Source organism: Stenella coeruleoalba, assembly GCF_951394435.1.
Source record: "Stenella coeruleoalba genome assembly, chromosome: 8".
NCBI classification, from domain to species: domain Eukaryota; kingdom Metazoa; phylum Chordata; class Mammalia; order Artiodactyla; family Delphinidae; genus Stenella; species Stenella coeruleoalba.
The window spans coordinates 8,913,587-8,937,568 of record NC_137154.1 but is presented as its reverse complement, the minus strand read 5'-3'; the positions used below and the strand labels follow the sequence as shown (position 1 = coordinate 8,937,568).

General features: G+C 46.5%; 2 protein-coding genes across 2 annotated transcripts; both read left to right on the top strand.

The window, feature by feature from the left end:
- The first annotated feature begins 5,282 nt into the window (after positions 1-5,282).
- Positions 5,283-6,128, top strand: LOC307190632 (small ribosomal subunit protein eS4-like). The gene has a single exon (XM_079929914.1). It carries the CDS (start codon positions 5,313-5,315, stop codon positions 6,114-6,116), a length of 804 nt encoding a protein of 267 aa, XP_079786040.1. The 5' UTR covers positions 5,283-5,312; the 3' UTR covers positions 6,117-6,128.
- A 10,791-nt stretch (positions 6,129-16,919) lies between these two features.
- On the top strand, positions 16,920-23,067 carry SLC3A2 (solute carrier family 3 member 2). The gene is made up of 9 exons (XM_079929913.1): positions 16,920-17,503; positions 17,895-18,068; positions 18,651-18,745; positions 20,376-20,444; positions 20,550-20,608; positions 20,759-20,939; positions 21,052-21,195; positions 22,356-22,439; positions 22,564-23,067. The coding sequence occupies exons 1-9, from the start codon at positions 17,071-17,073 to the stop codon at positions 22,924-22,926; spliced, it is 1,602 nt and encodes a 533-aa protein (XP_079786039.1). The 5' UTR covers positions 16,920-17,070; the 3' UTR covers positions 22,927-23,067.
- Positions 23,068-23,982: the final 915 nt, after the last annotated feature.

Here is a 23,982-nt window from a genome sequence, read left to right as displayed (position 1 = left end):
ATGTGAATGATCTTGTTCTGTTTTTTTTCTTCATCCAGCATGACCACAGAGTAGACTTGTCTGATGTTATGTTCAACATGAGAACACCAAGGCCTAGCAGTGAGGGCCAGGCCAGCTTCTGGACATTAGCAGCTACTTTTCTCTTTCTCAGTACCCTAGTTCAAGCTCTTCACCCCTGGATTTCTGCTAGAGATTCCTAACCAGGTTCCCTGGCTCTGACTCTACCCCCTTCTAATCCATTCTCCCCAGGATAGCCAGAGTGATCTTTCCAAATAAAAAAGCTGATCTCAGCTCAGAATCCTCCTCCTTTGCTCTTAAAGTCTGTTCCTACTGTTACCAGGCCCTTTCCAGACTCTTGGACAGCAATACTGTAGAAATGAATATCGCTTCTACAAGGCTCTCAGGCAAGCAAAGCTTTTTATTAAAAGAGATAGCTTGTGCACAAGGGAGAAGGCAGGAAAAAAAAAAAAGAGCCAGCTCCCTGAGTAGAAGGGGCGAGTTGCTTTTATAACAAAAGGGAGGGTTTGTCTCATGATGAATGATAATTTCCAGAAATCATCAAAGCTCTTTGATCAGCAGCAGGTGGCCCCAGGTTGGCTGTCAGGAATAGGGAGTGCTTCTGTGAGGGGAAAGAAATGCATGAGAATTTTCTGCAAGAAAGCACAGGAACAGATAAGGTTAAAATTTATAGTTGAGCTTCTTGTCTTGTGGCAGCTAGGTTAGTGTAACAGAGATAAAGTTAATCTTTTCTTCATGCGAGCCTGGTTTTTGTCTCTGGGACTCAGGCCCCCAGGGCCTTTGTTCTTTAGCTTGAAGGCCTGTTTTGCTCAAGGCCGTTCCTCGGTTCTTTTCCGAAATGGCTGTACTCTTGTCTTCCTGTCTCACTACCAACAGAGCCAGCAAGGCCCAGTTTCCCTTTTCAGTTTCAATAACACCACTCCTTCCCTCCCCGTCGTCGCTCTACCTGACCCCTAGCTGGCATATATTCCCTGAGGTCAGAAATCTTGTCTGAATAATTTATTACTTTATCCCCATCATGTATAACAAGGCGTGTCACTAGAATTCATTGATTACCTGCTCTGTGCTATGAAGTAAGCTCCTGAAGAGGTTGTTAGAAGAAATACTTTTGAACTATAAACAGGTTCCTCTAACAGGAATCTTTCTGGGAGGATGGCAGCTGCTCCAGGGAATTGGTCTGCCCTCTCCTGGCAGCAAGAGGCACTGCCTCTACTAGTAGAGGAGTGGGAATAAGCAAATGAGCAGTGCTCTGCAAGGAGCAGGATAGGATGTTCACCTGTAGGGCAAAAATTCAATCTGAGAACAGAATTTCCTTATTTCCTGAACCGTGGAGGAGTGTGACAGTGGGAAGCTCTCCCAGGGAAGGATTAGACTGGTTTTTGGAAGAGCCAAATATGTGGAATTTTAAAAGGAACAACTTTAAGGCTGCTTCTATGGCCTTGCGTGAAAGTTTGGGAAGCAAAGCCTGATGAGAACTTTTCTCTTTTTTAATTGAAGTGTAGTTGATTTACAATGTTGTGTCAGTTTCAGGTGTACAGCACAGTGATTCAGCTACATGTATACACACACACACCTATATATATATATATATATATATGCACACACACACACATATCACACACACACATATGCATAGATACATTCTTTTCAGATTTTTTCCCTTATAGGTTATTACGAAATATTGAATATAGTTTCCTGTGCTATACAGTAGGTCCTTGTTGGTTAGGGAATCTTAATTATAGGTTGTTTCTTTGGTTTTTGGCCCAAGATCAAGGTTAGTATCTGTTCTTATCATTTAACATCTCATAAATCCTCTACCTGAGGATACTTTATTTATTTTATTTTATTAAAAAAATAATTTATTATATTTATTTTATTTTTGGCTAGGTTGGGTGTTCGTTGCTGTGCGCGGGCTTTCTCTAGTTGCGGCGAGCGAGGGCTACTCTTCATTGCGGTGTGTGGGCTCCTCATTGCAGTGTCTTCTTTTGTTGTGGAGCACGGGCTCTAGGCGCCCGGGCTTCAGTAGTTGTGGCTCGTGGGCTCTAGAGCGCAGGCTCAGTAGTTACGGCACATGGGCTTAGTTGCTCTGTGGCATGTGGGATCTTCCCAAACCAGGGCTCGAACCCGTGTCCCCTGTGTTGGCAGGCAGATTCTTAACCAATACACCACCAGGGAAGCCCTGAGGATACCTTATTAAGTGGAATTTTGGAACAGGGAGATGAACCAGAGGCTTGTTCCTTCCATTCCACAAATCAGTCTGCTGTCTCAGTTCCTCCATGAATGGTGTGGTTCTCCCTTTTGGGATAGATGTCAATTAAAGTGCAGACTGTTGGACTTCCCTGGTGGCACAGTGGTTAAGAATCTGCCTGCCAGTGCAAGGGACACGGGTTTGAGCCCTGGTCCAGGAAGATCCCGCATGCCACGGAGCAACTAAGCCCGTGCACCGCAACTCTGAGCCTGCGCTCTAGAGCCCGTGAGCCACAACTACTGAGCCTGTGTGCAACAACTGCTGAAACCCACACGCCTAGAGACCCGTGCTTCGCAATAAGAGAAGGCACCGCAATGAGAAGCCCACGCACTGCGAAGCCCACGCACTGCCACAAAGAGTAGCCCCCTCTTGCCACAGCTAGAGAAAGGCCGCACAGCAACGAAGACCCAACACAGCCAAAAATAAATAAATAAATAAATAAATTTATTAAAAAGAAAATGCAGACTGCTGGTGTTCTGTGTATCATTTAGTTTTTGGAAAAAAATTTTAAGGTGAAACCTGCTATTTCCCCCTTTTTCTTTAACATTACAGTTTTGATGCATTTTTTCTGTCTTTTTGTGCCCTAGCTCTTTAAGATTTAGTTATAGTACTCTAATTAGACGTTTTCTACAAATTATTTTGTCCCCTAGTGATAAACCCTTTTTAAGATTTCCAAGTTTTTACTACTTAACCAGTGCTGCAGTGAAATCCTTTGTATATTGCTTTGTGCATGTGGATGAGAGTTTCTCTGGGTTATGAATCCAGGAATGACATTTCTGGGTAATAGCTATGAGTATTTTCAATTCTACAGGCTTTTGCAAATTGCTCACCTAGAGAGATTGTACCAGTTAATGTTGTCACTTATGCAATTTCATGTTCTTGTCATCACTTGGTTCAGTCAGATGTTTTAATATTGCCAATCTGATGGACATAAAATTATATTTTGTTGTGATTTTAATTTGCATTTTCTTGGTTACTACTAAGGTTATGTAATGTGTCAAGAGTTCACTGGCCATTCTTTGGTGTATCCAATTTTGTGAAATGACTGTTCGTAGTCTGTAAATTTTTTTTTTTCCTACCAGGTTGTTGGCCTTTTCCTTACTGGTTTTCAGTGAGTTATATGTTTTATGCAAGACTCTGTTGTTTTATTAGTTTCAGATACTATGTCTTCTCCCGTTTGTGGCTTGTCTTTTCAGTTTGTTATGGTCTCGTGATGCACAGATTTTTCTTGCAGAATTTATCAGTTCTTTTCTTAATGTTTTGTGCTTTTGTGTCTTGTTTAAGAACTCCTTCCTTACCTTGAAGTCAGAAAGATATTCTAATTTTTTTTCTAAAAATTTTAAATATTTGCTTTTCATACTTAGGTCTTTTAATCACTTGGAATATATTATTGTGTTTACTTTTAAATAATGACCTAATTTTATTTTTTTCAGCACCATTTGGTGAATAGCTATTCCTTCCTCCAGTGATTGTAATATTATCTCTGCATATATTAAGGTTTCAAATATGCATGAGTTTCTTTTAGATTTCATATTCTGTTCTATTGGTCCGTTTGTCCATCCCTGTGGCTATAGCATGCTATTATTATTACTTTAGCATGCTATTATTATTACTTAAGAATATAACATGCTTGGTATATGGTAGGATTTGTCTTCAAAAATATTACTTTTTAAAAAAAATATCTTTACTGTTTTTGGCCCTTTTCTCTTACACGTGTTATAGAATCATAAAGTTCCCAAGAATAGATATTCAGATTTGTATTGGAATTGCAGTGGATAGACAGATTGTTCAGGGATGTCAATGAAAAAATTAACCAATAGTCAATCTAAGAAAGAACTGGAAAATTTTATTTAAGCCAACCTGAGGATTATAACCCAGGAGACAGTCTTTCAGAAAGCTCTGAGGACTATTCCTCTGTTAGAGGTCAAAGCACAGTTTTATAAGTTTTTGAGACAAAGGGTCATAAATCAAAGTAACATAGTCCAACAAGGCGAGCTGTGAGTTATTGTGACCCCTTACAGAATTGAGAAAGGAATGTTATCTTATCTTCTGAGGAGTTACCTTCCTGGTGCCAGGAGGAAATTGCTTTGTTTGTTTGTTTGTTGTTTCTTTTTGCAAGTAGGCATTGCTGTGTGTTCTAAGGGGATCTAGTTAACGCATAATGCAGATGCACAATGCACACTGAAAGGGCAGTGGAGTGGCTCAAACTGCAGAGAAAAACTTTATGTTAAATTTTTCTTATCTTGACTTAATTTTATTTCATCAGGGAGCATTAATTTCTTTATGACATCAAATCTTTCTATTCATGAATATGTGACACTTCTCCTTTTGGTCTTTACACTTGCTATTATTCCCTCACCTAGAAAACTTTCTTTTAGAAAGCTCCTTTGTTCCTTTACCACCTTGGGTCTTTGCTCAAATGTCACCTCATCAGAGATGATTTCCTTGAATAAAGTAGTCTCCTTCTCACCCTCCTCTATCTTTTCAAAGCACTTGTAATCATTTGACATACTGTGTATGGTTGAGTATTTTTTAATTGTCTTTCTTTCACTCAGTGGAATTAAGCTTCATGAAAGCAGGGTCTCTTTCCTCGCTACCACCCCAGCTCATAGAAAAGTGCCTGGCACATACTAGGTACTCAGTGTTTTTTGTGTGAATGAGTTTCTGCAGGATATTATCTTTTCCTTCATAAAGAAGTTATCTATTTACTGTTAGATTTTATCTTAGCTCTTAGTTTTCATTGCTAGTGTATATGGCAACTTTAAAAAAAAGACATTTTCTAGTTGTTTGCTACTGGTGTACAGAACAGAATTGTTTTTGTATATTATTTTATGTCTAGTATTTTATTGAACTCTTATTCTAATAATTTGTCTAGATTCAGTTTGATTTTTCTATACAGAATTTTATTTTCTATAAGTAAGAAAAACATTTAGGTATCAGTTTTATTCCCCAAATCAAATTTTAGTTACCTATACAAGTGTTTTGTGAATTATTGATATTACTATTTTAAAGAAACTTGCTCACTCTTTCCGTGCCTAGCGCAGCCATGGCTCGTGGTCCCAAAAAGCACCTGAAGCGCGTAGCAGCTCCAAAGCATTGGATGCTGGATAAACTGACTGGTGTGTTTGCTCCTCGTCCATCTACCAGTCCCCACAAGCTGAGGGAATGTCTCCCCCTAATTATTTTCCTAAGGAACAGACTTAAATATGCCCTAACAGGAGATGAAGTAAAGAAGATCTGCATGCAGCGTTTCATTAAGATTGATGGCAAGGTCCGCACTGATATAACCTACCCTGTTGGTTTTATGGATGTCATCAGCATTGACAAGACTGGAGAGAATTTTCGTCTGATCTATGACACCAAGGGTCGCTTTGCTGTTCATCGTATTACACCTGAGGAGGCCGAGTATAAGTTATGCAAAGTGAGAAAGATCTTTGTGGGGACAAAAGGAATCCCTCATCTGGTGACCCATGATGCTCGCACCATCCGCTACCCTGATCCCCTCATCAAGGTGAATGACACCATTCAGATTGATTTGGAGACTGGCAAGATTACTGATTTCATCAAATTTGACACTGGTAACCTGTGCATGGTGACTGGAGGTGCTAACCTGGGAAGAATTGGTGTGATCACTAACCGGGAGAGACATCCTGGTGCTTTTGATGTAGTTCATGTGAAAGATGCCAACGGCAATAGCTTTGCCACCCAGCTCTCCAACATTTTCGTTATTGGCAAAGGCGAAAAACCATGGATCTCTCTTCCTCGTGGAAAGGGTGTCCACCTTACCATTGCTGAGGAGAGAGACAAGAGACTGGCGGCCAAACAGAGCAGTGGAGAAAATGATCTCTAAGTGATGTGATTGGGAAAGTCTTTGTACTTAGAAATAACGCTACATAATTAAACGCCTCTTTAGTGTTAAAAAAAAAAAAGAAACTTGCTCTATGGTAACTCAGTTCTAATGCTGCTTTCTAATTTGAGGATGAAAAAGGACTCCCCTTTCCAAACTTGCTATAAGACCCATTTTTCTTAGACTTTTGAGTTTTAATTTTGTCTCTAGTCAGCACCTTTAACTGTACAAATTTTTTTCTTTCTTTTTTTTTTTTGCGGTACGCGGGCCTGTCACCGTTGTGGCCTCTCCCGTTGCGGAGCACAGGCTCCGGACGCTCAGGCTCAGCGGCCATGGCTCACGTGCCCAGCCGCTCCGCGGCATGTGGGATCTTCCCGGACCGGGGTACGAACCCGCGTGCCTTGCATCGGCAGGCGGACTCTCAACCACTGCGCCACCAGGGAAGCCCAATAGTACAAATTTTTGTTTGAGATCATTTACTCTTTTCATGGAAGTGTGATAACCAGAATCTAGATTTCTGCTATTTAAAAATATCTCTCTAAATGTCTACATTTCCGTAGATATTTTGTACCTTTTCTGTTGAGTGAAATGAGTAAGAAAAAAGCTTCCTTAAATAACATTTCCAGATTTGAGTGCGAGGGTCTGTGAGAAGAATCTGCTTTAATGGCCTGTTTACTGCTAACTACCATGATGTTTTCTGCACAGAGTACTTCTGACACTTAATGTGTGGGTTTTCCACCAAGCAATTCTCCAGTGCTGTGGGGACGCCAACTGGATGTCCTACAATTTCATTCAGTTCTAAAACTACCTGGGGTTGCACAGACCCCACAGGTTAAGTAAGGGCTCAGTCTCACAGACTGTTCCCCACTTCACACAACAATCTCAAGTAGTGGATCTGCAAGTTACCCACACTTTTGAGTTGGCTAAAGATTAGGGGTTCCCACAACCCCCTCCTCAGGTTTGAATTTGCTATAGCAGCTCATAGAACTCAGGGAAATACTTTACATACTATTATCAGTTCATTATAAAGGATATTATAAAGCATACAAATGAACAGCCAGATGAAGAGGTACATAGGGTGAGGTTCCAAGTGCAGAGTCTTATGACCCTGTGGACTTGAGGTGTGACATCTGCTTGGCAAATGGATGTGTTCATCAGCCTGGAAGCTCTCCAAACCCTGTTGATTAGGATTTGTATGGTGTTTCCATTAGATAGGCATGATCACTGGCCACTGGTGATTGCTCAGGCTTCAGCTCCTCTCCCCTCTGGAGGCCGAGGGGTGGCGCTGAAAGTTCCAAACTCCTAGTTACTCAGGTTCTTCTGGCAACAAGTCTTCATCCTGGAACCCACCCACCCCCACCCAGGTCACCTTGTTAACATACAAAATGACACTCTTTACTCTAGAGATTCCAAAGGTTTTAGAAGCTCTTGTTCCAGGAAAGTGGAATGAAGACCAAATTCCTTCCTTCCTTCTGTTGGCCGCACCGCATATGGGTTCTTAGTTCCCTGACTAGGGGATTGAACCCGTGCTCCCTGCAGGGGAAGTGCGGAGTCATAACCACTGGACCACCCGGGAAGTCCCAAATACATATTTCTTATATCGCAGTATCACAGCCTGGTATTGCAGCACCTCTGGGAACATGTGTTATTGGGGACTTATAATGGTTCAAAAGAAGCTGTGAAAATCAGGCTGTGGTAATCACTGATTGTAAGGAAAAAGTTTATTTCCTTTCTCAGATTGGTTACATTCTAGTTAGCATTTCATTAGTGTAACAGTTTCTATTTTGAAATAGAAAAGAGGGTTTCCCTTCTTAGTGATGTATTTTACTTTTTTTTTTTTTAATTTGTCTTTAGTTTATCTGTAGTCCAAATTATTTTACAGAGAGTTGTTGAAATTAACCACTTTAGGTCCAGAGTGAGTGGTTATTTCAAATTCAGGTTTCTGTTATATTCCATACTTGTCCCTAAATGTCTACTTCTCAACACTATATACCCCCTTTTCACCTTACTGAATATAAAATTTTTTTTGAAAAAGGTAGTCAGGCATCTATTTCCCTGCATGGAGCCCTAAGAGGATTTTTCCTATAATTGACCCAAAAGGGAGCACAGGTAGGAGCAGGGGCAGATGTGGGTGGAGCTATTCAAATACCGAGTCACTTGCCTTGAGGGAATGAAGGAAGAGTTTATGTTCAGGAAGTGCATATTGAAATCTGAGATCCCAACGTCTCATTATGTGTCTTTAGGATTGTATTTTTGGAAAGCTCTGGTAACATTTAGCCATTTTGAATGCCTGTGAAAATCAAAAGTGCTTGAGAGCTTTGTTTATTAATACATTTGCTTATGCAAGTATATTAATACATTGTCTTATAGTAAATACAAATATATTTATTTGTATAAATACATTTATAAGACAGGATTTGAAATACTGAATGCAGGATCAAGAACTGGCACATTTTGGGGCTTCCCTGGTGGCGCAGTGGTTGGGAGTCCGCCTGCCGATGCAGGGGACACGGGTTCGTGCCCCAGTCCGGGAAGATCCCACATGCCGCGGAGCTGCTGGGTCCGTGAGCCATGGCCGCTGAGCCTGCGCGTCCGGAGCCTGTGCTCCGCAACGGGAGAGGCCACAACAGTGAAAGGCCCGCGTACCGCAAAAAAAAAAAAAAAAAAAAAAAGAACTGGCACATTTTAAGTCTGGATGGAGACTTGGAACCATTTCCAACTTGTTTAGAGAACTGTGTGATAGCAGGCAGGAGAAGTTTCTGTTTTTCTTTAAGTGGAGATACTGTAATTATATTAACCAGGCTACAGAGTTTATGCCAGCATCTAGCTGGACAAGGAGGATAGGGAGATGTAAGAGCTAAGAAAATTGCCCAAGTGCTTCTGGCCTAGAAAACTGGAAGAATGCCAGTGTCACTCACTGAACTGTGATATTGAGCAGGGGGATTGAGGAGGAGAGGCTATAGGGGATTGTGGGAATGGCAAGATAAGATTAATTTTGAATAAGTAGAAATATAGAACTAACTAAAGATGAACAAAGATCTGGGGGTCCTTTAGTAGATTTGAGAATAAATGGGGTTCTTGAGGGACTGAGGACGTGTACAGCGTTTTACTATTACCAGTTTATTATAAAGGATGCAACTCAGGAACAGCCAAATGGAAGAATGCATAGGGCAAGGAGTGGGGGTGTTTGTGCCACCTCACCCGCACCCTGATGTGTTCACCAACTCGGAAACTGTGAACCCTATCATTTAGGGGTTTTTAATGGAGGTTTCATTATGTAGGTATGAGTGATTAAATCATTGCCATTGGTGATTAACCCAGTCTCTAGCCCCTCTCCCCTTCCCAGAGGTTGGGGGGTGGGACTGAAAGTTCCAACCTTCCAATCATGACTTTCTGATAACCAGCCCCCATCTTCAAGCTTTCTAGAAGTCCACCAAGAGTGGCCTCATTAAAACAAAAGACATTCCTATCACCCACGAGATTCTAAGGGAGTTAGGAGCTCTCTGTCAGGAACTAGGGACAAAGACCGAATATATATATGTATTTTAATTGTGTTACAGTTACCCATGTGGAAAAAAAATTAGATAGGCTCTCTACCTTATGCCATAAGTAAACATAAACTAAAGATTGATTAAGGATTGCAATGTCAAAAATAAAACCTTCCTTTTTTTGTGTAGAAAATATAGATGAGTATCTTTCAGGCCTTGAAGTAAGGAAAGATTTAAAAAATAGGACATTAAAGTCCGTCGACAGATGAATGGATAAAGAAGATGTGGCACATATATACAATAGAATATTACTTATCCATAAAAAGAAACAAAATTGAGTTATTTGTAGTGAGGTGGCTGGACCTAGAATCTGTCATACAGAGTGAAGTACGTCAGAAAGAGAAAAACAAATACCGTATGCTAACACATATATATGGAATCTAAAAAAAAAAAATGGTTCTGAAGAACCTAGGGGGAGGACAGGAATAAAGACGCAGATGTAGAGAATGGACTTAAGAACAAGGGGAGGGGGCAAGCTGGGATGAAGTGAGAGTGTGGCATTGATATATATACACTACCAAATGTAATATGGCTAGTGGGAAGCAGCCGCATAGCACAGGGAGATCAGCTCGGTGCTTTGTGACCACCTAGAGGGGTGGGGTAGGGAGGGTGGGAGGGAGATGCAAGAGGGAGAGGATATGGGGATATGGGGATATAAGTATACTTATAGCTGATTCACTTGGTTATACAGCAGAAACTAACACAACAATGTAAAGCAATTTACTCCAATAAAGATGTTGAAAAAAAAAATAGGACACTAAAAACCCCCAAAACCAGAGTATACAAGAAAAGACTGAGAGAGAGATATATATATATTTAAAGAAAAAAATTTTTTTTGGCTGCACCACGTATCTTGTGGGGTCTTAGTTCCTTGACTAGGGATCGCACTCACGCCATCAGCAGTGAAAGTGCGGAGTCCTAACCACTGGACTGCCAGGGAATTCCCAAGACTGATATACATGTGTATATTTAATAATATATAAATATATACCTGATATATATATATTTAATATATACATATATATTAAATAATACAGGCCCTTTATTTATTTGCTTTTTTAATATTTTATTTATTTATTTATTTGGCTGCTCCGGGTCTTAGTTGTGGCATGTGGGATCTTTTAGTTGCGGCATGCGGGATCTTTAGTTGCGGCATGTGGGATCTTTAGTTGTGGCATGTGGGATCTTTTAGTTGTGGCATGTGGGATCTTTAGTTGCAGCATGCAGGATCTTTAGTTGTGGCACGCAGGATCTAGTTCACTGAGCAGGGATCGAACCTGGGCCCCTTGCATTGGGAATGTGGAGTCTTAACCACTGGATCACCAGGGAAGTCCCGAGACTGATATATATATATATTTTTAAATTTATTTTATTTTATTGATTTATTTTTGGCTGTGTTGGGTCTTCGTTGCTACACATGGGCTTTCTCTGGTTGTGGCGAGTGGGGGCTACTCTTCGTTGCGGTGCAGGGGCTTCTCATTGTAGTGGCCTCTCTTGTTGTGGATCACGGGCTCTAGGTGTGTGGGCTTTGGTAGTTGTGTCTTGTGGGCTCAGCAGTTGTGGCTCGCAGGCTCTAGAGTGCAGGCTCAGTAGTTGTGGCGCACAAACTTAGTTGCTTCGTGGCATGTGGGATCTTCTGGGACCAGGGCTCGAACCCGTGTCCTCTGCATTGGCAGGCGGATTACCGAGACTGATATATTTTTGATGGATAACTTTTGTTCATCAAAGGACACCTGAGGGACTTCCGTGGTGGCGCAGTGGTTAAGAATCTGCCTGCAATGCAGGGGATACGGTTTGAGCCCTGGTCCCGGAACATCCCACATGCTGCGGAGCAACTAAGCCCGGGCAACACAGCTACTGAACCTGCGCTCTGGAGACCGCGAGCCACAACTACTGAGCCCACGTTTCACAACTACTGAACTGCCTAGAGCCTGTGCTCTGCAATAGGGGAAGCCACCCAATGAGAAGCCCGCGCACCGCAACGAAGAGTAGCCCCCGCTCACCGCAACTAGAGAAAGCCCGTGTGCAGCAACGAAGACCCAACACAGCCAATAAACAAATAAATTTATTAACAAAAAAAAAAAGACACCTGAGTGCCCATATCTTGATTTCTAATACCATTCTCCAATAAAAGGGACCAGGGCTCCTTGGAGAAATGGCTGATTCTAGGGCTGGGGCCCTAGAGAATATACAAGATGAACCTGGAGCATCTTGCAGTGCCAGAAAGCAGAGTAGTGTTACAAAAAGGGCGGGGGGGGGGGGGGAGGGGGGAATGTATTAAAAGGACACAGTGGCCAGACTGAAAGAGCTCACAGTGGCCAAAGCTGGAATAATTTGAGCAGCAAAGCAATATAGTGTTGGATTCTAACCCAAAGTATAAAATAAGTATCCAAGAATACATACATATGTTGACTTATACTGATATAAATAAATGAATAGATAAATAAATAAATAAGGGAAAAGAGACAAATCTTCCATACAGAAAAATCCCAAATAATTTATGAAGATACTCCCAGCTCTGGGAGGCAGAGCTTAACCTCATACCTCTTGAGTGTGGCTACACTTAGTGACTTTCTTCTAAAGAATGTGATGATAGAAAGTTTTGAGGAGCAGTGGAGATGGGGAAGATGACAATACCCAACAGTATTGCGTGACTAGAACTGCAGAAGGAGCTGACGTTGGAGTACTTTGGTGATCGTTTAAGGAATCATTTAATCTCTTATTACCAATTAGCCTTTTGATGAGATCAGTATTCTGTCTCTGATCAGTTGAATATCTTTTGTTTTTAAAGTTGAGATTTATTTTTTTTTAAAGTTGAATTTGTTTTTTTGTTTGTTTTTTGGCTGCGTTGGGTCTTTGTTGCTGCGTGTGGGCTTTCTCTAGTTGCGGCGGGCGGGGGCTACTCTTTGTTGCGGTGCACGGGCTTCTCATTGTGGTGGCTTCTCTTGTTGCGGAGTACGGGCTCTAGGAGCGCGGGCTTCAGTAGTCGTGGCTCGTGGGCTCTAGAGCGCAGGCTCAGTAGTTGTGGTGCCGGGCTTAGTTGCTCCACGGCATGTGGGATCTTCCTGGACCACGGCTGGAACCTGTGTCCCCTGCATTGTCAGGCAGATTCTTAACCACTGCGCCACCAGTGGTTAAGAAACTGATCAGGGAAGTCCTGATCAATTGAATATATGATGTCATCTATCCAAGGGTAATATGTTAAAAGTACTTCTCTAACTCTTCCATAACTTGATCTGCTGTATCTCTGGTGTTTCTCTTTTAATACTTGGTTGCATTAGAGAGAATGGCTTGCTGCAGTGTTATTCATTTGTCCATTGTGAGTATGAGATACTTTTCAGATGTTTTCATTTCTCTTCTTCTAAGAGAAGGCTTTGGTTGGCGTTTCCTTTACTCTTTCTGGCTTTTATTCCCCCTCACGTTCCTCACCCTTCACTAAGACAGCTCTGACAGTTCTCTTCAGCAGCCAGTGCCCCTTCTGCAGGATTTGTAGTAAAGTAATATTTCAACATCGCTTCTTCTAATAACAGCGGCCAAGTGGGCCCCTGTGGTTGGGGTCAGCCTCCTCCTCTGCTTTCATCTCAGCTGCACTTTGGCTTCCAAACGCTTGGTTCCTTAACTTCAGCCGTCATCCATTTTTCAAATGGCTAAACTCAAGGCTGATGGGTAGTTTAGAGGCAGAGCCTGAATGCTTTTTTTCTGGGTGTTTTGGAATTATGTCTTCAGCTTTGGCAGCGTTGCCGTGTCTGTTGGACAGTCTCCTAAGTTTCTAACTATCCTCCCATCTTTGCTCTGTCTTTGGAATTTTTTTTTTAACACACTGAGGGGGAAAAAACTTCCATATCTTTTGGCTAAGATCAAGTAATCCTCACTTGTTGGGAAACAGGTGACATGAATTTTTTCAACAGGGGATTAGAAAGGAACTTTCTCTGTGCACTTGGCCCTCTGAACTTCAGGGCCCCACCCCCATCTTCTGAGTGAGTGTAAAGTCCTGAAGGCTTGTGGCCTCATTATTTCGTCCTTATTGGCCTCTGGACTCTTGAACTGCTTTTTTCTTTGCTTTGTCCCAGCCTTTTCTTGAAGGCTAAATTCTTCTTGAACACATTATATACTTTGAATTCTATAGTAAATACTAAGTTTTATATTTAGCAACATGCATTGTAGGATCTGAGGATCTCGAGTCACCTTCAGTCCTCTTCTCTGCAGTCTTGCCCTGTTGCTTTTCTGTCCTCTCCTTCACCCAGATTTATTCTTTGTTTTATTTGATTGAACAGTTACAAGTTTTGGTTTGTTTTCCTACATAAACAGCTTCATCTTGATACCATACAGTGTTGTTTAAATTCCTTTTCACTTTTATCCCTTTACCTTCACACGCTACTTTTGTTTTTACATTTTATTATTTATTTATTCATTTATTTATTTTGCGGTACGCGGGCCTCTCACTGTTGTGGCCTCTCCCGTTGCAGAACACAGGCTCCGGACGCGCAGGCTCAGCGGCCATGGCTCACGGGCCCAGCCGCTCCGCGGCATGTGGGATCTTCCCGGACCGGGGCACGAACCCGCGTCCTCTGCATCGGCAGGCGGACTCAACCACTGCGCCACCAGGGAAGCCCTGCATTTTATTTTTTTAATTAAAAATTTTTAATACAATTTTAAAGGTTACTTTCCATTTCAGCTATTAAAAAATATTGGCTATATTCCCCATGTCGTATAGTACATCCTGGAGCCAATCTTATACCCAGTAGTTTGTATCTCCTGCTCCCTCACCCCTATATTGCAACAAACAAACCACGTTTGTTTTCTCTATCTGTGAGTCTGCTTCTTTTTTGTTGTATAATATTTACTAGTTTGTTGTATATTTTAGATTCCACATATAAGGGATATCATACAGTATTTTTCTTTTTCTGACTTATTTCACGTAGCATAATGCCCTCCAAGTTCCTTCCACATTGCTGCAAATGGCAAAATTTCCTTCTTTCTTATGGCTGAGTAGTATTCCATTATGTGTGTATACATGTATATGTGTGTATATATGTATATATGACATCTTCTTTATCCATTTATCTGTTGATGACACTTAGGTTGCCTCCATATCTTTGCAATTGTAAATAATGCTGCTATGAACACTGAGGTGCACATTTCTTTTCAAATACATGCTACTTCTGTTGAATTATTTCTAAGAAGGGAGCAATTTGGGTTTGATTGATAATAGTTCATCCACTCGTTTACCAAACACTTACAAAGTGCCTACTGTGTGCTACCCCTGAGCAGGCACGTCCATGAACAAATAGCACGAGGCCCCTGCCACTCGTCTTGAAGCGCCGACACTCAGACAAGGAAATGTAATGAACAAATGAGACGTGAATTGTAGAAGAGAGAGGTGCACAGTGGATGGAAAGTAATCCTTTCGGGGGAGTTGAGAAAAGCTATCCTTTGAGCTAGGTCTGGAAGGAATTGGAGCTTATGAGGCAGGGTGGCAGAACAGGAAGGGCAGAACACAGAGGGAATGGCATGTACAAAGATGCAGAGGCCTGACAAAGCTGGGTGTGTTGTGGGACTAACGGGTGTTTGAAGGCTGATGTTGCTGGAGGGTGGTCCCTGTGGCAGGTGTGGTGGGTGATAAACTTGGGAAGGTAAGTTGTTAGCTTATTTACCGCATGCAGGAGGGATTTGTTTCATCTTTCTGGAGCCATGGGGGGCTGTGAGTAAGATACTATGTGTATGTATGGGGGTGTTATGTTGGACTATCTCAAGGAGAGTGTCTGACCCCACAGTCCTTAACTTTGAGCTTTCATGCTGGTGATAAAGTCTGTTCACAGCCCCTGGTTGGCATGCCCAGGGCACCCTGGACTCCTTATCATCATTGAGCACAGGTCTGAACTCCAACCTCTACCCGCTTGCCTGGGGTGAGGGATGGGGATGGGCTCTGGTACGAAGAAGGAAGGGGAATGGCACGGGATGAGCCTTTTCACTCTCTTGGCTCTCCTTTGGTACCTTTTCTATTTCTTCAGATCTTGGCTTCTGCTTTCTTCCAAATACACAGCTATCTTGGCTTCCAGCCCAGGTGGGAGAGGGAGAAAGAACTTATTTCCTTCAGCGCCTCTCTGAAAATAACCCAGCTGGCAGTGCGCAGGAACAAGAAGTTCCTGAGAGTGTTGGCACCTCATGGTGTTGATGTCCGGCAGTCCCTGCTGTGAATTGTCTCATTCTCAATCCAAGGACCTCTGTGGGGAGAAGTTGGGTGGTTTTCAAGGCCTCTGCAGTACCAGCTGCCTCCAAGGCCTAGCATAGTGAAGGGGTAAGGGAGGTAAGGGAACCATGGCACCGTGGGGAGATTGGCCTAATGTGTGGGAGGCCCTGCAAGGAGGGGAAGATTCTGGCCATGGCAATCTTCTGATCTGGTGTAAGGAGAAGGTGGGGGCCTCTAACTGAGGCCCAGCCCCAGAATGTTGTCAGCCCCGAGGCTGTCCATCCATCTCTTTTGGATGTCAGGTTCCTAGCTGCCCGACATCCTGGGGCCAGAAAGTGGGGGTGGGGTAGGGTAAGATGGGGAGTGTCAGCAACTGTGCTGTCCAAACAGATTTATCATAAAATATCATGGGGAAGGCTAGATTAGGGTTAATTCACTAAAGTTAATAAAGCACAGTACTGTAGTGGGCACTCAGTAAATAGTTGCCGCATGATGAATTAATTGAACTAAATTCAAGATATCTTGAAAGAGTGGGAGTAGCCCTGCGGGGAATCGGAGGTCTAGCGCCAAGTCCCAGAGGCCTGAGAAGACAAGGTCTGGTGGGGGAAAGGGCTGAGTTGAGTTTGATTGGCTCTGAGAGTACAAGTGGCCATGCGAAGTTGGGAAGACCAGGCGGTGGCCTGAGCCCTGGGCCAGGGGCAAATGGAGGGTGGTGTCCAGGGAAGTCACAAACCTTCGGTGTGGGCAAAGAAGGGCCTCGGGACCCCCCCGCAGTTCTGGATATCCCCTTTGGCCCACTTTCCGGCAGCGCGAGGGACCAGCGGGGACCTGAGGCAGGACAAAGCACAGACCCCGCCCACCTAAAGGTGGCTCCGTGCTCAGCCTTCTTTGTGTCCGAACCTTAGGGCTAGACTGTTCGAGGTGAGGAATTCGACCACACGGCCGTCGGAAGCGAGTTCCCAATATTATTCCCTCGGCCGCCGCCCACCCTTTCAGTCCCTGGAAGAGCAATCCAGGATGTTCCACTTTAAGGGGCGGGCCGGGGCGGGGCTCCCGTGCCCAGTCCCAGAGACCGCGCCCGCCCGGCCGCAGACGCGGTCGTGGAAGCTGAGCGGAGTCACGGAAACCTGGGAGACTGTTCTGGGGCCGGGAGGTCCGGGCAGCTATCCAGCCACCAGCTGACCGCAGGCTGCGTCGTGTTGCCGGTTTCGCAGGCACCATGAGCCAGGACGCCGAGGTGGACATGAAGGAAGTGGAGCTGAACGAGCTGGAACCCGAGAAGCAGCCGATGAACGCGGCGTCGGGGGCGGCTGTGGCCGTGGCCGTGGCGGGCGGCACCGAGAAGAATGGTCTGGTGAAGATCAAGGTGGCCGACGACGAGGCGGACGCGGCGGCCGCGGCCAAGTTCACAGGCCTGTCTAAAGAGGAGCTGCTGAAGGTGGCAGGCAGGCCTGGCTGGGTACGCACCCGCTGGGCGCTGCTGCTGCTCTTCTGGCTCGGCTGGCTGGGCATGCTGGCGGGCGCCGTGGTCATCATCGTTCGGGCGCCGCGCTGCCGCGAGCTGCCCGCAATGAGCTGGTGGCACAAGGGCGCCCTCTACCGCATTGGCGACCTTCAGGCCTTCCAGGGCCGCGACGCAGGCGACCTAGTGGGTGAGTCCGGGGCTCCCCCAGCCCCACCCCGCGTTCCCCTGGTTTAACTGGTCACCGGCTTCGACCCCTGTGCCCAGATTGACCCAGGTGGTTCTCCACCCTTCCTGGTACTGGTGACCGACCCCCGGGACGTAGCCCCTCTTTCTTTCTTCGAAGGAAACCGCCCCCCACTCCCTCTTTCCTGAGGGTGGCTGACTCAGCATGCTCCCTTCCCCCCCTCCCGGCGCCAGTAGCCTATCGCTGCCGGTTTCTGAAGCAATGTTCTAGTCTCCTTACAACAGCTTGTCTCGTGATCCAGCCAAACCGCCCCCCCCAACTTCGTCTCGGGGAGAATAGGGGCGATCAGGGGCCTCAGGGAGGCGTCACTTTAAACTCTGCTTCTCCATTTCAGGCCTGAAGGGGCGGCTTGATTACTTGAGCACCCTGAAGGTAAAAGGTTTTGTGTTGGGCCCAATTCACCAGAACCAGAAGGATGACCTCACAGGGACCAACTTGGAACAGATCGCCCCCACTTTCGGCTCCAAGGAAGATTTTGACAGTCTCCTGCAATCGGCCAAGAAAAAGAGTGGGTGTCCTAGAGCTCGCGAGCAGCTAGGAAGGGCTTGGCCTTCTGGCCAGAGGAAAGGCCGGATAGCTTTACTGTCTGGTGTATTGCTGAGTGGCTCAGAGTTTTCCTAAGGCAGGTACACGGGAGGTTTGTTAGGCTTCAGCCTAAAATGGACTTGTCAGGTGGTTCAGAGACTTTCTATACTTGGACGTGCAGTTATTTAACTTCTGGCCTTCAGTGCCCTTATTTGCAAAATGTAGGTTTTTGCTAAATCAGTGGTTTTAAAGCTTGTAAAAGAGTGGATCCTTTTGAAAAAAAATCCAAGTAAAATCTTTTCTTACATTGAACAGGGTTTGCCTTGGGGGTGAGGGGCCCAGGGCCTCATAAGCTCAGCCTTCTCTGTTACACTACCCTCCCCCCGCCTCCCGCCCTGCCACTTGCTCATATCTCTGTTTCAAAGGAATGAGTTTTGCCAGGGTTCAAGTCTAAGCTTTTGTACCAATACGTAGGAAATACTCTGCCGACTTATATTTGTTGATTTCCTCCTTTCCCCTCCCCCCAGAGTCTTTCTATCAACTGCCTCCCCCTCCATTGTTCTAGGCATCCGGGTCATCCTAGACCTCACTCCCAACTACAAGGGCCAGAACCTGTGGTTCCACTCCACTCAGATTGACACTGTGGCCACCAAAGTGAAGGTGAGTGTGTTGGTGCCTGTGGCATGTGGGAGCAGGACGCTGGGGCTGTTGCGTCCTTTCACAGTGAGTTCTATAAACGTAGCCCGGTGCCAGCCAAGGGGCCCCTTGCTCCTTGGAGCCAAGCAGGCGTGCTCCTCCCACAGGCAGAAGGATAGGCAAACATTGCACCCCTATTTTTGTTTGTTCCTTTTCTGACCACTCATTTTCCTTGTTTCCCTGACTCTGAGGGTGACAGTGCCAGGAAGGGAATTTCTCAGATGTGAATTTTCTTCCTTTTGGGAGAGGAAGCCCTTTCTCTATGGGAATTCTGTCCTGTCTGGTTTCCCTTGTCTTATTTGATGTGTTTTGGAGTGGAGCCCAGTCTGAAATTGTAAGCACTGGGGTCTTCCTATGTGTCTGGGAGTATGCTGAGTACTTTATATACCTTCTTTAATCGCCTGTATAACCAAACAAGGTCCCTGTCAGTGTCCCTAATCTGTAAATGAGGAAGCTAAGGTTCACAGGTCTTTAATGTGCCCTGGGATTTGATGTTCCAACTAGTCTTATCTCTCTAATCTGCCTACTCTGAAGGCCTAGGCTCGAACTCTGTACCCTGCAGGCTGGGAGTGGGGCTTTGAATGTCATCCCAGCTCCTAATGCCTGGGTTCCAGGACACTGACCAGTTCAGAAAGGGTAGAACAAAAATGGAGGCAGACTCTGACACTTTGCTGGCAGCCGTGATTCTGAGGTAGAATTCTGTCGTCCCAGTTGACTGATTTCAGTTGACTCTTGGGGTCATTCGGTTCATTCCTTGCTACTTGCTGGAAGACCCTTTAAAAGTTACTGAGAAGGGAATGTTTTCAGATGGTGTGGCATGAGGTGTTGTAGCCTCAGATGAAGATGGAGACTAGAGGAGAGAGCACATGGATCAGAGAGAGAAAGAGGAAGAGAGGGGCAGCAGGAGTGGGGTTCCATGTCATGTGCCCCATGAATGCCAGGGCTTCAGGCCTGGGCCTGTTCTGCAGAGCTGGCTTCTCTTTTCAAATCTTTGGCTAAACTGCCCTGGGGCTGTGCTTTGAATTTCACTTTTTTATCCTTGGTCTTGGCTCTGACTAGCTGTTTTACTTACACCCTCCCCAGGCTCCAGGAAACTGGGAGAGGAGTAAGTATACTCTTCTTGGGATCTTGGTTAGCATTTCCGCGCCCATCTCTGCTGCTCTCTGCTTGTGGCCTTGGGCGCGCCTCCTTGCGTCTCTGGCGTGGTCTCCTTATCTGCAGATGAGTACACCAGCATTCCGCACGCGCTAAGCGTCACATGAAGCTGCATGCATGAACACACTTTTCTCACAGGTCTTTTCTGTAGGGGTCAAACGTAAAGCTTAAAAAAAAAAAAAGGTAAAGCTTTGTGATTCACCATGAGGAGGAGTAGAGAAGTAAAGCGTTATATCACTAAGAGAATCAATGATAGGTTAGAATGGAAGGGAACTAAAGGCTACCTCCAGGTTTATAACAGAGGCAAGAAAGTGAGACCGTTCACGGCAAGTGACTCCAGAGGCCACGGGAGAGTGCATGGTAGGCAAGATCTCGTGTGGGCTGAGCCCTTGCATGAGTGTTGATATCTTTCCTCTGTTCTTTTGCCTCCCTCCTGTAGGAAGCGCTGAGGTTTTGGCTGCAGGCTGGTGTGGATGGGTTCCAGGTTCGGGATGTGGGGAATCTGACAGTGAGTACCCTTTCCACGCGAGAAGCAGAGCCTGGGTGAGAACAGAAGCACCCGCCAGGGCCTGGTAGTGTGCCCTGCTTCTTGCCTCTGCTCTTTTCCTTCTAGGATGCGTCTTCACTCTTGGCGGAGTGGCAGAATATCACTAAGAGCTTCAGTGAAGATAGGTGGGTACCAGACCCTGGCTCCCCTAACTCAGCTCCTTTGTGGGAACCCCTCAGCGGAGTGTTAGCCCCAGGAAGCAGAGGTCCTAGTCCAGAAAACCTTCTTCCTTTCTTGTCCTGTACTACCCTTGACTCCTGCTCTGCTCTGTGCAGGCTCTTGATCGCAGGCACAGACTCCTCCGACCTTCAGCAGATCCTCAGCCTGCTCGATTCCACCAAGGACCTGTTGTTGACCAGCTCTTACCTGTCAACCTCCAATTTCACTGGGAAGCATACAAATTTCCTGGTCACCCAGTATTTGGACGCCTTTGGCAGCCACTGGTGCAGCTGGAGTGTGAGTACCACAGTGGTAGGAGAGGGGGCAGGAGGCCTTTTGGAAGAAAGGAGTGTTGGAAGGTGGAGGCAGAGGCAGGCCTTGGGGCTCACCAGTGCTTCCATTCCTGCAGTTGTCTCAGTCGGGGCTCCTGACTTCCTTCGTGCCACCTCAGCTCCTCCGACTCTACCAGCTGCTGCTCTTCACCCTGCCAGGGACCCCAGTTTTCAGCTATGGAGACGAGATTGGCCTAGAGGAAGCTGCCCTTCCTGGACAGGTATCGCTTGCTGCCTGCCCAGCACAGTGGGGGAGGCTGCATTCATCCGTCACGGTGGTTCTGTGGCTGGCAATGGACGGGCAAGAGACTTGGGGAGGAGCCTGCGTTGGATTGCTAGTCAGCCACCTGGGCAGTTGCTGTGTGGCCTTGACAGGTTATTTCACTTCTCTGACTCTTGGTCATGTCTGCCGTGATACTACTTTTTTTATAAGGGTAGTTAGGACTGAATGAGGGCGTATTTTATTTTTATTTATTTATTTGTTTTGTTTTGTTTTGTTTTGTTTTTGCGGTACGCGGGCCTCTCACTGTTGTGGCCTCTCCCGTCGCGGAGCACAGGCTCTGGACGTGCAGGCTCAGCGGCCATGGCTGACAGGCCCAGCCGCTCCGCGGCATGTGGGATCTTCCCGGACCGGGGCACGAACCCGTGTCCCCTGCATCAGCAGGCAGACTCTCAACCACTGCGTCACCAGGGAAGCCCTGAGGGCGTATTTTAAAATGCAGTACCTGGCTCCTGGTAGGAGTTCAGTATGGTAGCCATCACTCGGTAATTCGTTCATTCACTGGGCAGCGGGTACTCCGTGTCAGGCTCTGCTCTCCAGGAACTCAGAGTTGCGTGGGGGAACCAGATGAGTAAGAGAAGTACATGCAGCGAGTGCCTTGGTGGGGTAAGACCATGGAGGCACCCGGTTAGCTTTAGCCACAGGGTTGGAGGTTGACACCTAAGCTGCTATTTATAGAACCTGTCATTCACTTACTCCACAAAGCTTTATGCAGTAATTCCTGTAGGCTATGCGTGGAGGAAACAAAAATACAGCGGTGCACAAAGGAGCTGGAGGTGGTGAAATTAGATAGTAAGCGCATGTTGATAAAGGCGCCAGGTGCTGGTGTGTGCGAGAAAGCAGGGTAAGGGGCCTAGAGAGCGGGGACGTGGGTGGTTTTATATCAAATGGCCACAGGAAACCCGATGGAGGCACCTGAGCAGGGACCGGCGGGCAGTGAGGGGCTAGCTTGTGGCTGTCCGGGAGAAGCGCCCTCTAGGCTAGGGGACAGGGGGTGAGGCCCTGAGGTGGGGGACGTTATACTTCTGTGGGGCTGGAAGCGGGAGGAGGAGTTGGAGAGCAGCCCAGGTCTTTCCAAGTCCTGTTCTCCCTGCCTCTTAGCCTGTGAAGGCCCCGGTCATGCTGTGGGATGAATCCAGCTTTCCCAACACTTCAGGACCTGTAAACACTACCATGACTGTGAAGGTAAGGGTTTTAGATGGGCGGGGCCTGATCGGCAAGGGGTGAGGGCAGGTGGCTGGTGGGAGTTCGCGCCCCGGGGAGCCCTCCACCCCTTTCTGCTGTATCTTTACCACTTTACCGTTTGCAGGGCCAGAGCGAAGACCCTGGCTCCCTCCTCTCCCTGTTCCGATGGCTGAGTGATCAGCGGGGTAAGGAGCGCTCCCTGCTGCACGGAGATTTCCACGCGCTCACCTCAGGGCCCGACCTCTTCGCCTATATCCGGCAGTGGGACCAGAGCGAGCGTTTCCTCATAGTGCTCAACTTCGGGGATGTGCGCCAGCCTGCTAGCCTGGGGGCCTCCAGCCTGCCTGCCGGCGCCAGCCTGCCAGCCAGTGTGGATCTGCTGCTCAGCACACAGCCAGGCCGCAAGGAGGGCGCCTCTCTTGAGCTGGAGCACCTGAACCTGGAGCCCCACGAGGGGCTGCTGCTCCGCTTCCCCTACCTGGCCTGACCGGGGCCCACTACCCTTCCCCTCCCCTCCGCAGGCCCTTTGAGTTCTGGTTTCTCTCTCTCTCTCTTCTTTTTTTTTTTAACTGTTACAGATGAACCCCAAAATAGGGTGTTTTCTGGTTTCAAATAAAAGTCACCCCTACCTGGTATGGCCTCCTCTTCCCTCTACCCGCTGTCAACGGCAGGAAATTCTCTCCCCTTCTTCCCCTCTCCCCCACTGGACCCCCCCCAAGTGATCAGGACCAGGGAGGAAGGGGCCTGTCGAGGTCACAACAGCAAGGTGGTGTCAGGACGAACTAGCATCCCGGCTCCCACCCGGCCCGGAGGTCTCAGCTCCTGCTGACTCTTCCTGACCACCTCCTCGGCAGTGGTCTCCAGCCAAGCGTGGTCACTTTTCCTGTTTTGCAGACTTCACCTTTCTGGCAGAAAAAGTGGGAGTGGGGTGGCCTGTTTTCTAAAAGGTACTTCTAAAAGATGCTGCAGGTTCTTCATTCAACAAGAATTTATTGTGTGCTCAGCACATGCCTGGGGTCACAGGAAGGAACACAGTACAAAGATCCTTGTCTCCTTGGGGCTTATATTCTCGTGAGGAGATGGAGAAGAAAGAAGATGTATAAAATTAAGCGTATGGTGGACACGGTGGTAGTGTTCAAAGAGGAAAAGGTAGAGCAGGGAAAGAGGTAGGTGTGTGGCGTGGGGGGAGTTTGGGGTGAGGGCTAGAGGAGGCCTCACCAAGGAGGTGACATTTGAATAAAAGGTCTGAAAGAGGGGAGGGAGTTAACTTGCTAGATGTCTGGGAAGGAGCTCTCCAGGGCCCTGGGTGGGAGCACACCTGACTCTTGTGAGGAATGAGGTGGGGGCGAGGTGGAGAGGCCCAGGGATGAGGTCTGGTTGGCAAGGGGTGGGCAGGTGGTGAAGGGTATAGTAAGGCACGTAGTGGGGGGGTGGGGGGGGAACAAACAGTTGGCAAACTGCACCGTTGGAGGGCATGGTCCCCAAAAGACTGCCCTCATTTCAGACACCAGCTGCAAGTTCTGGGTCCCCATGACCATCAGTG

What these genes read in the sequence shown, in the direction of transcription:
- SLC3A2 (XM_079929913.1), top strand. Translation starts at nt 17,071, where the DNA reads ATGAGCCAGGACGCCGAGGTGGACATGAAGGAAGTGGAGCTGAACGAG. An exon ending in AAGAGCTTCAGTGAAGATAG is followed by an intron (nt 20,609 to 20,758) that starts GTGGGTACCAGA and finishes TGCTCTGTGCAG; the next exon opens with GCTCTTGATCGCAGGCACAG. An exon ending in ACACTACCATGACTGTGAAG is followed by an intron (nt 22,440 to 22,563) that starts GTAAGGGTTTTA and finishes TACCGTTTGCAG; the next exon opens with GGCCAGAGCGAAGACCCTGG.
- LOC307190632 (XM_079929914.1), top strand. Translation starts at nt 5,313, where the DNA reads ATGGCTCGTGGTCCCAAAAAGCACCTGAAGCGCGTAGCAGCTCCAAAG.